The 15,064-nt window shown below is 38.0% G+C and overlaps 1 protein-coding gene across 5 annotated transcripts in view; it reads right to left on the reverse strand.

Moving 5' to 3' along the window:
• The window catches only part of MAGI3 (membrane associated guanylate kinase, WW and PDZ domain containing 3), a 237,126-nt gene that overhangs the window by 50,389 nt on the left and 171,673 nt on the right, over positions 1–15,064 (reverse strand). For all 5 annotated transcript variants that reach the window (XM_064588609.1, XM_064588608.1, XM_064588607.1 and 2 more), the window contains exons 5-6: positions 13,855–14,029; positions 10,462–10,541 (exon numbers count right to left, since the gene is read on the reverse strand). In XM_064588609.1, coding sequence (XP_064444679.1) covers positions 10,462–10,541; positions 13,855–14,029 — 255 coding nt within the window. The remainder of the gene's footprint in view (positions 1–10,461; positions 10,542–13,854; positions 14,030–15,064) is intronic.

Raw genomic sequence — 15,064 nt, forward strand, 5'->3', positions numbered from 1 at the left:
TTATTCTCTCCTACTTAGCCGCAGCTTTGATGCACTGACTTTGTAAGTAAAAACGTCATTGTGATGAAGCTGACAAGCTATACAAACTGTTATGCTCCAATAAAATTATTTCACATTCAGAATAAAAGGAGAGAATAAATGACTAGCCTCTTGATGAAAGCTCTGAATCACCTTCACCCCTTTTTTTCCATCATATTTTTCTGCCTGTGTGTGTGTGTGTGTACTGATTGATTGGTGGTTTTAAAGCTTGGTGGGTTTTTGTGGTTTTTCCTTTGAAGGACCTGGCTGAAATGTCTAAGGTGGAAAAGACGGAAACAGTTGAAAATGGCTATGTGAAAACAGAATAAAACAGCTGCGAAGAACTGGGACACACTTCAGTTCACTTTGATCCTCTGCAGCTGTGAAGCAAGTAACTGTCAATTCAGCAGGTATAATATTTTATGATCAGGTAACTGTTATGGGGAGAAGAGTATTTGTTGGATTATATCTGTAAAAAACATGTTCTCTAATAACATTACCAAAGCGTTACCATTAAGGATCCTCCATGAAAGAGATTTTTTTCTGTAATAGAGAGTTTCTTGAAATAGCATGGGAACTGAGTAGTGCTGAGTGAGGATGGATCCTATTACTGCACCACAACTGGATTTATCCTATGTCTTTAGAAGTTTGGAGAGCTACAAGAACTGTAGAAACCATCTGGTATCTAAAAAACTCACTAAAAAGAATGTATTAATACTTAATAAGGATAAAAGATCAACATAAATATATTTCAGCATTCATCTGGAAGTTGCTTCAGCATTTTAATTAGCACATAACAGATAAAGCACATCCCTTTTTTTAGGCGAGTAAATAAAATGGTAATTTATCTTCTGGGTTACTTTTAGTTATGACTTTAATCCTTTACCACTGATAGCATTAGCCAGTTTTCTGCAGGGCAGATTAACGAGATAAAGAAGTGGTTATTATTTGCCCATTCAAAATAAAGTTAATAAAAGCAAAACTAAAACACCCAGCAATTTTATACACTATCCAGTGTGTCAATTAATTCACTGGCTTCCTTCCCTTTTTTTCCTCTCTCTCTTCCTCTTTTCTTCTTCCTTATGCAAGAATAATTAGAAACACAACACAGTTCTTGAACTCAAAAAGTTCACAGTCTAAGCAGAAAGGCAGAAAAGATAAATTACATAATAAAGATAAACACCAGCTTCTGGGGGGGGGGGGTGGTGTGCAGAGGAATGACATCACTTGCCTGGTAAACTAGCAAGAAAGCCTTCTAAAAGAGGGTGATGTTTGAGCAGTCTTAAAGGATGATTTGGAAATGGGGAGAAGGGGGCCATTCCAACAGGTCAAAGAGCGCTGAGGGGTTAAGAATGGGTGGCATTTTCAGTAATTACAAATAATTTGATAGGACTGGAGTGAAGGTTGTATGCAAGGTGCTTATCTTATAAGCAAGTACCAAATCACAAGGAGTGCCAGTTAAGGATTGCGATCTTTATTTAGATGACGGTGGAACCGATTATGCTGGACAAAGGCAAAATTAAATTTATATTTGAGAAAGATTATGGGCAGCAGTAACAGAGGATGGAATAGATGGCATGGAGAATAAAGACAGACAAATAAGAAAATGGATAATAGCCTAGACAAGGAGTCACGAAGGCCAGAACTAAGGCAGTGGTAGATGGAACGGAGAGAGAGAATGTTTATAGAAGTCAGAGTAACAGGACTCAGTGATGACCATGAAGCCTGAAGGAGGAAAAGAGAAGAGGAGGCCAAAATGATTCCCAGGTTCCTGGCTCTTCTGGCATGAAACGGGTACGTTATCAAATATTGACTGAATACCTACCATGAGAATAGCTCTGGGAATAGGAAAGCAGTATTAATTTGGATTTAGAGGCATTTAGGGGACAAATAATATGTAAAAAGTGCCTAGTACAGGCCTCAGCACCAGTGGACACTCAAGAGATGGCAAGCATTTAAAAGTCAGAACTGAGAGAACAAAATGAGGAGGATATGGTGAGGAGAAATTTGAGGATGGGAACCAGCTGGGGCCCATCGAACTGGGAGGATGTGACGTCACTGTTGAGGGCAGAAGGGGAGGGTATACAGAAGACTGAGCTCAGTTTGGAAGGTAACACATTTGAGGGGTCTATGGAACATCCTGGCAGAGATATCTCACAATTTCATGGAAACAGAAACCTGGTCTTCAAAAGAGCAATGTGGGAAGATAAGGATTTGAGAAACACTGCGTTTAAAAGCCACAGCAGAGCATGGAGCACTGGGTCTTATAGGCAAACAATGAATCATGGATCACTACATCAAAAACTAATGATGTACTGTATGGTGACTAACATGACATAATAAAATTAAATTAAATTTTAAAAATAAATGAATACAAGTCACAGCAGGGGTGCCTGGGTGGCTCAGTCAGTTAAGCATCTGCCTTCAGCTCAGGTCATGATCTCCAGGTCCTGGGATAGAGCCCTGCATCTGGCTTCCTGCTCAGCAGGGAGTCTGCTTCTCCCTCTCCCTCTGCCCCTCTCTCACCCCTGCTCATGTGCTAGCTCTCGCTCTCTCAAATAAAAAAATAAAATCTTAAGAAAAAAAAAAAAAAGCCACAGCAGTGGACAAGATCACTAGGATAAATTGTGAACAGAATAAGGTAGAGAACAGAACCTCAGGAGTGTTCACAATTTAAGGAGCAGATGGAGAAAGTAAGAATAGTCAGGGGAAAGGGTGTCAAAGAAGACAGGGGAGGAGAGTGTGGTCAACACTAATACATGCTCTGTAAAGCTATGAGAACCAAAGGGCTGAAAAGAGACCATCAAATCTGGCAAACAGGAGGCTATTCATGACCTTAAGACAAGCACTTTCACTGAAAAGACAGGGGGCAAAAGTCAGCATATTGTAGTAGTGGGAGGGAAAACAGGAGGTGAAGTCCTCAAGAAGAGATGACTTTCTTTTTCTTTCTTTTTTTTTTTTTCTTTTGAAACTTGGTTGTAAAAAAATTAGTTGAGAACTGGCAGGAGTAGGGTCAAGAGAACATGTATTTATCTACTATTGAGAGAGGAAAGACCTAACATCATATCTTTCTGGGCTAGAAGCCAGGGCATTCTCCCCAAAAGCTGATTCAAAAGGAAAAACCATTTCTGGCAATATCAAGCAGCTGGTTGGTTCTACAGCCAATGAATTTATCTTTGTTTCCTCTTGCCCAAATAATATTTTTCTTATTTAAATATATGAATTGCAATTGTTTTCTCATTGTGGAGCGGTAGTCAGTTGATGATTCTTTTTTATCATTCTCTAAGTTCCACAATACCATCAGCATTTAATACTTTTTAGCCTTTAGTATAAATGGAATCTTTCATCATAAAAGAGGTGAGCTGGGTATAAAATGGATTCCTGATGTTGTATTTTTAAGATAACTATTTAACCAAAACACTACTTATTTTATTTGAATGAATATAGATATGTATATCAATTAAACCATTAGAGATAGCATCAAGATACAGTTGGGTTCTGAATATTAGAAGACCAGGAAGGAAAAGGGCAAGTTTTAGAAACTAAGGTTTTTCTAGAAGATCTTAAATGTTTAGCAGAATGCAAGCAATAAGCATCTTCAACTACAAAAACTTACATTTAAAATGTCTTCATTATTATTATCCCTTTTTTTTTAAAAGATTTTATTTATTTATTTGAGAGAGAGACTGAGATAGAGAGAGCATGAGAGGGGAGAGGGTCAGAGGGAGAAGCAGACCCCCCACTGAGCGGGGAGCCCGATGCGGGACTCGATCCTGGGACTCCAGGATCACGACCTGAGCTGAAGGCAGTTGCTTAACCAACTGAGCCACCCAGGCGCCCGATTATTATTATCCCTTACTGAGCATCTACTCTGCAAAGCACTGTGGAGATCACCAATGTTAAGTCAGATATAGTGTACTGGGACAGAGCATACCGTGGGGCCATTTCCCCCACTCAGGGAGGAGACCAAGTGCACAGTGGAAGTGGTAACAGTTGGCTGAGCATCAAACAAATAGGTTCAGGGGTCCAAACTGTGGGGTTCCCACAGTAAGTACAGGGGATGTGAGGAAGGCATACCCAGTTGTGGGGATGGAGAGTAGCCCTTCTATCAAATAGTTTTGAACATTCTTAGAATACTAACTGCAACTGTGGTTGCTTAGGTTGACCATATAATGTACTGTCCACTTTTGAGAGTAAAAGGGGACACTATTATTAATTATGCTGGGACAAAAGGAATAAGCTGGGTTAGTCCTGGGCCAACCAAGACATACTGTCACCTTTAATGTAAAGAGCATTAAGGGGACACACTCACCCAATTTTTCAAATTTCCATAGAGGGGAAAGAATGGGAGAAACAGTCTAGTTTCTCTGAGCCCCTTTCCTTTCTTCTCCAAGGAAGAATGTCTATCTTATCTGACTGGAGAGTTTTAGAAATGAATTCAGTATGCTTGGCTCAGGGCCTCTTGAGTTCCTTCACTGTTGCCTGCAGAGAGTGCAGTCTGGTCTGATTTGCCATGCCTGCCTTAGGGGAGGAGGACCTAGCTGATCAGAGGCCAGAGATTGAGTGCTGAAGGCTGCTTCCTACAGGGGTAAAATACCAGGAAGCCCACGTAGATGCAGAGCTAGCATTCTAACTCAACCCTCTGCTTCCTGGGTCTTATTTCTCTATTGACTCCCAACAAGTGAACAAAGACAGACTTACTATTTATGGCCTCTGCCCAGAACTTCATAGAGATTAAAAAATATTTTCAAGAAGGAGACTGAAATAATCTGTGGGATAGAGTAGCTTCTTTCCCTTTCTTCCTTTTCCTTCTCCCCTCCTTCCAAACATTTAAGCCTCTACTGAAGGGATAGGGAGATGAATGAGACAAAATCATCGCTCCTACAGAGTGTATGTATCTAGTTACACTGCAATGTTAATACATGCTCCAGTAGAAATATGTCATATGGTACTGTTGAGCACAGAGAAGAGAACATCTAATTCTGACCTGCAGAGAATGACAGAGTGGGTGACAAAGAAATTAGACTCTAGAACTGAGCTTAGGAAGATGAGTAGGTCTGAGCCAGGTGGACACAGGGAGCGAGTGAGGCTTGTTCCTGGCCGAAGAGATGGGCACGTGGCAGAGGCAAAGACAAAAATGATGTCATATTTGTGACATGAAAATACTTGGGGAAAAAAAAAGAAAATACTTTGAAAAAGAAATACAGAATATGGTTCAATTGTAAACTAGACTTTATTCTGTGACTGTAGGGAGCCATTATAGGTATCTGAGCAAGGGAGAGGTATAAGGCAGTTATATCCTAGAAAGATTCATAGCCAATGTGGCCAAAGGTTTTGGATCATGTAGCCTTATCAGCAAAACATTTAACATGTACTTCCAAGATGCATATGGTTATTCATAAATATCTGTCCCATACTCCTACTACTATGTACATAATAAAACATATACGAAACAGGAAAAAAAAGGAGATAAAGATGAAATGAACAATTATCAATTTTACCTCAATGTGGTTTTAAAAAGCTCACATGAGGTATATGAATCATCAGCTCTCTGCTGTTTACTTACTGTTCATTTGGGCTTGCATATTTGTATTATCTTCAACAGGCAGTATCTTTGCAGAAATCTTTTTAAGCCACATTTCAGTTGTGTGTGAATTAAAAACGAAATAACAAAGTCTATATATCCCCTTAACTGGGCACAAGTGAACTGTAAAACTTTACAGTGCCCTTGACAAAAGTAATGAAGCTACGTCCACTTTTCCCTCAAGACACTCTGGTTGCTGCACGTGATCATCTGACATACAGAATGAGAAAGAACACGTTGTCAATCTGTATGTAAAATAGTAGAGAAACTTATTTTTTTTTCCCAGTAGGAACATTACGGAAAATAAGTTCTAACATTTTCTTCCTGTACATCAATAGATAATTTGAGCACCATCATTTTGGAGACCACCAGCATAAAGAACATATTGAAGGAGGAGAAATGACTGCAGGACAAGACGACCAAGAATAATTTAAGTTTGTGGTGACTGGAGGGATGGAGGAAGATTTAAAAGAAAAAAGATCTTAAAGATATAAAAGCATATGGATAGACAGCTATGTGAAAAAGCCAAAATGGCAAAATGTTCATTGTAATATCTCAGTGGTGGGCAAATTACTATAAAATTCTCTCAATTTTTCTATATATTAGAAAATTTTCATACTAATATATTGGCAGACTATGGAGAAAAAAAGAAAAAGCAACGGGGATTGGGAACTGTATAGGGAAGAGAGCAAGAGGAGAGGAAGAAGAAGCAAATCTGCCTCCGATCATCTGGCCCAGAGGACTATAAGCATGGCATGTATGCCAGAAAGAGGGATGGGTAGGGGGTGACTTTAGAAGAAAGATGTCAGTTTAGTTTTAAATATGTGTATTAGAAGTGCTACTAGGGCAATTTTTTTTTAAAGTCTCTACGTGTTTTTGGTTTATGGAGATAAAGTTAATACAAATTATGTTTTAAAATTAAAAAAATTTAAATTAAAAAATTTAAAAAATCTCAAATGCAATAGGAAATACAGAAACAGAATTCAAAACAGGATAATACTAGAGATTCAATAATGGGCTAGCTATAGTAAATTAATAATTAGAGCTCTGACAATAAATTCATTCTATAAGGGAAAACAGGAAAAGGCAGAGAACTGAACTGGAATGATCAGTGTGCAGGAAAAGGCATGAAGACCAGCAAGACAGACATGCCTGCGAAGGCTAACACCACATTCACAGGCTTAAAAAAGTCAAATTTTCTGGTATTACATATTCTAGTTTACCTTGACTGTAGCTGATTTCACCATACGGAACTTGCTGATGAAAGCCTTATAGACAAGCGCGGTATGTTATTAACATCCGACAAAATACAAGAGATCTTAAGGGCTCGTTCAGTTATAAAAGAAAAAATGAGTGTGGGCAATTGCATGTGCCTTCCTAACCGCCGCCCCAAACAAGGTGGAGAATATATTCATCATTCCAGAGAGTTATTTCAATTCACCCACTTCCCCATTCTCCGCCTCATTTTCCAACTTCTATCAGCATAGATGAGTCTCCCTGTTCTCGGACTTTAATTAATGGCTAAGTGAGTACCCATTCTTTTGTTGTCTGGCTTCTTCTATTCAGCAAGTTTCTGAGACTGTTGAGGATTATCAACAGTTTTTTTCTTTTTACTGAGGAGTACTATTTCACTGCATGAATATACCAAAAATTGTTTATCCATTCTTCTGTGGATGGGTATTTGGAATGGCTCCAGGTTTGAGTTATGAATACAGCTGTCTTATCATTCAGGTGGAGTCTTTTTGGGAACATGTGTTTTCGTTTCTCCTGAGACAAGGCCTCATGGGCAACTGCCAAAAGCTCTCCAAAATGTTCACCACCACATCACCACCAACCAGTAAAAGTTGCAGCCGCTCTACAATCTCCCCAGTCTTTGGTGCTCTCAGTGTATTTGACTCCAGCCCTTCCAGGGAACGTGAATGCGTCTCACTGTAGTGATGGCTAATGAAGATGAGCACCTTTTCACGTCCTTCCTGTCTAGTCCTCTGTCTTCTTTGGTGAAGTGTCCAAGTTCTTTGGCCATTTTGAAAAACAACTTTAGGGGCGCCTGGGTGGCTCAGTTGGTTAAGCAACTGCCTTCGGCTCAGGTCATGATCCTGGAGTCCCGGGATCGAGTCCCGCATCGGGCTCCCTGCTCGGCAGGGAGCCTGCTTCTCCCTCTGACCCTCCCCCCTCTCATGTGCTCTCTCTCATTCTCTCTCTCTCAAATAAATAAATAAAATCTTAAAAAAAAAAACAAAACAACTTTATTGAGGTATACTTTGCATATCATAAAATTAATCTGTTTTAAGTATTCAAGGAGTTTTAATAATTTACTGGGTTGTGCAACCATCACCACAATCCAGTTTGGGAACATTTCTATCGCTCCAATAAGATCCCTCATGTGATTTAATCTCTATTCCCATCCTCACCACTGGGCAACCACCACTGATTTGCCCTTCTGTCTCTATTGATTTGCCTATTCCAGACATTTCATATAAATGGAATCCTGTAGTAGCTGGTCTTTAGTTCTGTCACTTAGCACAACACACTGAGATTTGCTCATGTTGTAGTATATAAACTATTTCATTCCTTTTTATTGCTGACTAGTATTGCACTGGATGATTACACATTTTATTTATCCATTCATTAGTTGGTCGACATTTGAGTTGTTTCCACTTTGGGGCTATTTTGAATAGTGATTCTATGAATATTTATAGGCATGTCTTTGTGTGGACATATGTTTTCATTCCTCCTGGGTAGATGACTAGGGAGTGGAAATGTTAGGTGATAGGGTAAATTTGTATTTAACCTTCTAAGAAACTGCCAAACTGTTTTCCAAAGCAGCTGTACCATCTTATATTCTGCCCAGCACTGTACCAGGGTTACCATTTCTTCCCATCCTCACCAACATTTGTTATTATCTGTCTTTTCTGATTATAGTCATTCTCGTAGATATAAAGTGGTGTCTCTCTGTGGTTTTAATTCGCATTTCCTCAATGACTAATGATATTAAGTATCTTTTCTAGTGGTTATTGGGTATTTGTAGATCTTCTTTGGTGAAATGTCTATTTAAATATTTTGCCCATTTAAAAATTTGGTTGTTTGTCTTCTTATTAATGAGTTATAACCATTCTTTATAGATTCAGGATATAATTCCTTTGTCAGATACATATCACATAGCTTACGACTTTGTCTATTCATTTTCTTAATGGTGTCTTTTGATGAATAAAAATTTTAAATTTTTATTAAGTCCAATTTATCAAGTTTTTCTTTCATGGTTCATACTTTCTGTGGCCTAAGAAATCTTTGCTAATCCTGAAACTATAAAGATATTCTCCTAAATTTTCCTCTAAAAGCTTTAGGATTCTAGCTTTTATGGTTAGGTCTTTGATCCACCTGAAATTAATTTCTGTGTATGGAGTGAGGTATAGCTGAAGTTCATTTTTCCTTACGAATATCCACCCAGTTTTTCCAGCACCATTTGTTAAAGATCCTCCTCCTCTAATTGAATTGATTTGGCACCTGGGCTGTAGATTAAGTGATTACATATGTGTGCATCTATTTCTGGATTCTCTCTATTCTGTTCCAGTGATCTACTTGTCTATCCTTATGTCAATGCCACACTGTCTTGGTTACTGAGCTTTATAGTAACTCTTCAAATCTGGTGACCTACATCCTTTACCTCTGTCCTTTTAAAAGACTATCTGGCTAACTGGAGCTATATATATTTTAGAATTGGCTCATTAATTTCTTCAAGACAGACTTAGAGGATTTTGATTGGGATTGTGCTAAATCTAGATATCACTTTAAGGAAAATGAACATCATTAACGACATTGTGTCATTCAATCTGTGAACACAGTGTATCTCCTCAATTATTTCAAGTCTTCATTAATTTCTTTCAGGGATATTTTCTAGTTTTCAGTATGTCTTGTGCATCTTTCAGTAGATCTGTGCATCTTTCAGTGGATTTGCTCCAAGGTATCTAATTTTTTTTATATCATTGCAAACAATTTTAAAATAATTCCATTTTCCAATTGGTTGTTCCTAGAAAAATTCTTAATATTGCAATCATGCTGAACAAAATATATAAATTGTTTAATTTTTTTTAATAGATTGGAGTTCAATGTATAGGAGGACTATCTGAAACTCATTCACAGCCATTCATTTTTAACCAAGGTAAATAATTTCTGATATGGTGTTACAAAATGAATGCAAATTTTATTCATCTTCACTCTATATTCAAGAGGGCATAGCAAACAATTTTGGTTGGGGTAAAGTCTATATTTATGTGCAAGACTATACTATTAAGAACTATATAATACATAATATAAACAAGCATTATTACCTAAGAATTCTTAGAGAAATTTTTCTACTAGGCAGTAAAAATTGTGTGTGGGTGGGGTGGGGGGCAGGATATATTAGAGACTTTCACTCAGTTTCTACTGATGCTCTAAATGAAAGAATAGCCATAAATACTAACACATCTATTCTAGTGATACTAAATTAAATATATTTTTGAAGGTTCAATAGCCATGATGAGGCTACCCTGTGGTTAAGAATGTATCTAATTTATTAAAATATTTAGAAATTGAAAACTTTTTCTTTAAAACAAACGTGAAAAAAGGGCAATTTATTTTTATTAAGACTCTTAAGGATTTCATTGTATAATTCTCAAAAAGAGAGAAATAAAGTCTCTCATAAAATTAGATTCAATGACACAATTGTGAGAGTCAGTTGAATATGATATCCACCCACTGCTTATGTGCTTATGCACATTATGGTTTGTTTAGGGTTTTGGAAAACTCACTATCCAAGCAAGAAAAACAAGAAGGATTAAGTGAATAAGTAACAGTATAAAAGATTTCTGAATCTCTACCTCCGTCTTCACAGTCTTCAGGGGCTTTGGCTTTCTTACAAAGACGAGGATCCAACCAGGTGGTTGTCTTGGTATTGTGGCTGCAGAATAAAGATTTCAATTAGAAACAGTAAAATAAAGAGGGAGGAAAGTATTTCAAAAGCAAAGATTAAAAGTGACTCAAAGGTATATGATGTCTGCACATTTATCTCCTACAGGCTCTGTTTGCACACCTCTGATTCAATAATCCTATTGTTTTCAATCTGCTCCTTCAAAACTGCCATACAGGGAAGGCAATCCTAGAGGCACTAATCTGAGAAAGAAGACACTAAAAGAAGGGGTAAAATGCCGAGTACAGAATAACAGACACTGACTTAAGCAGTCAAAAATATTCCAAAGGGTGGGCACATAGCCCCATACTGTGCATTATCCAGTTGAAAAAGCTGCCTTGAAAACCTTGTTTGGTGCTGGCTGAATTCCTTCCTCCCTCCCTTCAAAAAACACTCTATTTCTTGAGTACCTGTGATGCGTGGCACTGTGCTGACGGCGGGCGATAGTGTTAAAACAGACAGATTCCCCTGCCCTCAAAAGGGTTCTTTAAAATGAAGGAGTTTCATGAAATGAAAAGTCTGCAAGTATCTAGTTCTGCAGCATGAAAGTAAAAATGATGGGTACAGTTAAAGTCTACTGTACAAACTAGGGATCATATACTGAATAGAAAAAAGAAGGCAGAACCAAAAGCCCCCCCACCCCCCCCGGCCCCCCCCCCACTCCTTTTTATGAAGCAGACCACAGAGGCTTCAAGGAGCAGTGTCACCATGCAGTAGATACCAGTGCCAAAACAAAGCCATCACACTGCTGAGTAGACACCGGTATAGTATAAACATCTGAAATATGAGGATATTAAAGAAAGAAAACACCATGGGGGAAAATATACCCAAGACAACAAAATGCAAATTAAAGTTATTATCAAAGTAGAGTGAGAATAACAACGCGAATAAAAAGTATCATTCCTTGGTGTTTTTATCATGAGATAAACTCCCTATCCTTTATATTAATTATTCTTAGGAAATTAAGCCAATGGTTTCAGGGAATTAATCCTAACTTCTATGCCTTTTCTAACTCCTGAGCTACTTAGGGCCATTGCAACCCCTTCTTACACATTGCCAGGTATAATACTACCTGGTAGACTGTGGTAGAAACATTTCTGTATGCTGAATAATGGATAATCTGAATAGGAGAAACTGGGATTGTTTCTAGATAGTCTGGGTTATCCATTCTGTCAAAGTGCTAATTTCTCCACACTCAAGCCAGTTAAATCGATTTTAGCAACATGAAAAGGATCAGGACTCCAAAGAGGCTTAGCAGCATGTAGATTGTTAGAAAAAAAAAAAAAAAATCATGTATGTATCTTGCTAAACCAAATTCAAAATTGCTACTTGAGAAAAGCTTAACTTTGGTTCCAATGCTCCAAAATTTTTATTGCTAAATTAGCAGATGTAGGCAATCTACTAGGATTTTACCCAATATTTCCCAAGGTAAAGAAATGTCCATAGGGGCTATACCCAAAACATAATAGCTAAAGGCTACAGACCTATTTTCTTACAGACGCGTGATTTAACAGCAGTAGTAACACAGATCAAATACATTAGCTACAGCAGCAAATACTATTCAGCTATATTGTGGTTACGAACCCCTTATCAGATATGGGTTTGCAAATATTTGCTCCTATTCTCCCAGTTGTTTTTCCACTCGTTGAGTGCTTCCCTTTGCTGCACAGTTTTTAAGTCTGATGAAGTCCTGTTTGTCTATTTTTGTTTTTGTTGCCTGTAGTTTCTGTATCCAAGAAGTCCTTGCCAAATTCAATGCCATGAAATTGTGTCCCTGTGTTTTCTTTTAGGAGTTTTATGGTTTCAGGTCTTATATCTAGGTCTTTAAAGCATTTTAATAACGTTCAACTCTAGGGCACCTGGGTGGCTCAGATGGTTAAGCGCCTGCCTTTGGCTCAGGTCATGATCCCAGGGTCCTGGGATTGAGTCCCACATCGGGCTCCCGGCTCAGCAGGGAGCCTGCTTCTCCCTCTGACCCTCTCCCCTCTCATGCTGTTTCTCTCTCGCTCGCTCTCTAAAAAATAAATAAAATCTTAAAAAAAAAAAAATAACGTTCAACTCTAAAGGCATTTCTTTTATAAATTCTCTCCTCTCTCTATAATTTACTAACTTATCCCCATTTACAGGATAAAGTACTGTCAGGTTCAATGTCTCATACTCTGCTTCTGAAGATACTCTAGCCACTTCTGATGACTCCACATCTTACTTGGGGATTTAGTGCTAAAATCGGAATGAAAGCCAAAAGTCTAAATTACCCTTGAACAACCCCTCAAATTGTCCAGAGAGAAGAGTATACCTAATTTTGTCTGTTTTGCATAATCCTTGTCATTAATGTTTACGTACATGTATAATATAATCAATACTGTACCATGTATGGTAAAAAGAATACAATTAACACAAAATCTATGTCTTTTAAATACTGTAATTCCACTTGGTAAAGCAAGATGCTCACTCTATGGGAAGGATGTGGAACTTGGGACCAAATGAGGAAACAGATTCAAGTCTTCCCCCCCCAACTCATTTTTAAGTGTATGTTCCTTGACTATAGTGTCCAGCTCTCAATATTTTAATTGTTATTTACCTGCTGTATTCTGTAACTTCACTACATTCATATTCTGCCTCTATGCAAATTATTTTAAAGATGAGAATTATAGTTGCATAAGAATATAAAAATGCTTCATAATGAAACTTCCAAAAAATTATTGTCATATTATTATTCTCTGGTGCAAACCATATAAAATTTTAGGTTGATCAAATACATGTGGTATTCCATATCTCTATAAATATATTTATATTTACATTAATAGTGCTTTCTCATAAATTAGGATTTGTCAATTTATATTGTACCAATGAGTCTGAGGATCAGTGATATTTCCCTCCTATATTATTCAACTACATTGCCTGAATACATCTAGAACTGAAAATATTCAGCTCAGATAATACATATGCCCTCCCTCCACAGGATGGTAGTTCTTGAAATGCTCAATAAGTTGGACAATCTATCAAAAGTTTAAAAAAAACATCAAGGCAAAATACCCTCCATGCCTACATTTTTCATGATTAGTGATAAAACTGTTTTTAATCCTCCTGTTTTTATAAAACCAGAAGTCCTTTATCCAAGTCAAATAAAAATGAAATATCATCCAGGGAAATCATCAGATTAAAGAGTCAACTGTTACTTGTATGAAAAATTTTTTTAAAGAAAGACAAAAGAAACGGAAGCCTCGTGAATGAGGATAAAGCAATGGTAATCCAAGCCTCACAGTGACAGGGTGTGTTAGGAGAGATACAGACATTTGCTTACTCAATGAAGTAGACCATCCCTGTGTCAGTGTAGGCCATCTCCCAGTTTTTGGGCAGTGGTTCCAGATTCTCATCTCTCATCATATAATTTCTGAAGTCCATGGAGCTATTAGTTTGGTTATAACTCGGGACAGTCTTCATCCAGTCAGATGACTCAGAACGCCTCTCTCCGTTTTCTGCCATTGAACACAGAACAGCGTGCGAAGCAGGTAAAGTTACACTCCCTTCAAACAGCTCTCTTCATTTCCAACAAAATGCCAAACACTTATTGCAAATTTCCGTGTGTGTTATGTCCATGTTCTGCTATCATTTTTTAAAAACATTTTATTTATTTATTTGAGAGAGAGAGAGAGAGCACATGAGAGGGGGGAGGGTCAGAGGGAGAAGCAGACTCCCGCTGAGCAGGGAGCCCAATGCGGGAATCGATCGCACGACTCCAGGATCATGACCTGAGCCAAAGGCAGTCACTTAACCAACTGAGCCACCCAGGCGCCCTGTTCTGCTATCATTTTTGAGGTAACAAATAGACATACTGCATTTTTTTCATCTGCTAAGTGACATTAACCCAGTACAGCACTTCTGATGCCAGTCTGGGAAAAAAGCGACAAGCAACACTGGGATCAATTGGGAATATTGTGAATATGTGTCAGTTAGTGTATGACTGACAGCAGAGTCTGCAGGGCCACTTACACGGTCCTTTCATGGGCCAGGCTCTACTTGAAGCATTTTACATATATGAACTCATGATCCTCACAGCAGCCCTGTGATGATTTATTATTACTCTTATGTTTTTTAGATTATGGATGAAGAAACTAAGGCACAGTGAAGGTCACTGTGTCAAGGTCACACAGCTGATAACACACAGTCAGGATTCAAATCTAGGTGGTCCACGCTCTGAACTGCTCTACCAACCTGTCTCACATATATTTAACACAGGCCTCTAACATAATACTAGTTTTTTAAAATTACGCTCAATAGACTTTCTGTTGTTAAGTCTAACTCTCTGTTGGTGATATCACAATTCTTTGAGAGTCCCAGAGTCCATGAGGTAGGTAAGAATACTAAAATTTGGTTACCATCTAGGGAATTCACAATTCATGCACTTCGAACTTACGACAACTCCAAACTGCGGGCAATGCCTCGGAATCAGAGAATCTTAGAAGACGCCTTAGATATCATTACATATAGTACTTCCACTCTCACTGTCCTTT

Source organism: Mirounga angustirostris, unplaced genomic scaffold (genome assembly GCF_029215605.1).
Source record: "Mirounga angustirostris isolate CCGP_5_RB_7025 unplaced genomic scaffold, mMirAng1.0.hap1 SCAF_4, whole genome shotgun sequence".
Classification (NCBI taxonomy): domain Eukaryota; kingdom Metazoa; phylum Chordata; class Mammalia; order Carnivora; family Phocidae; genus Mirounga; species Mirounga angustirostris.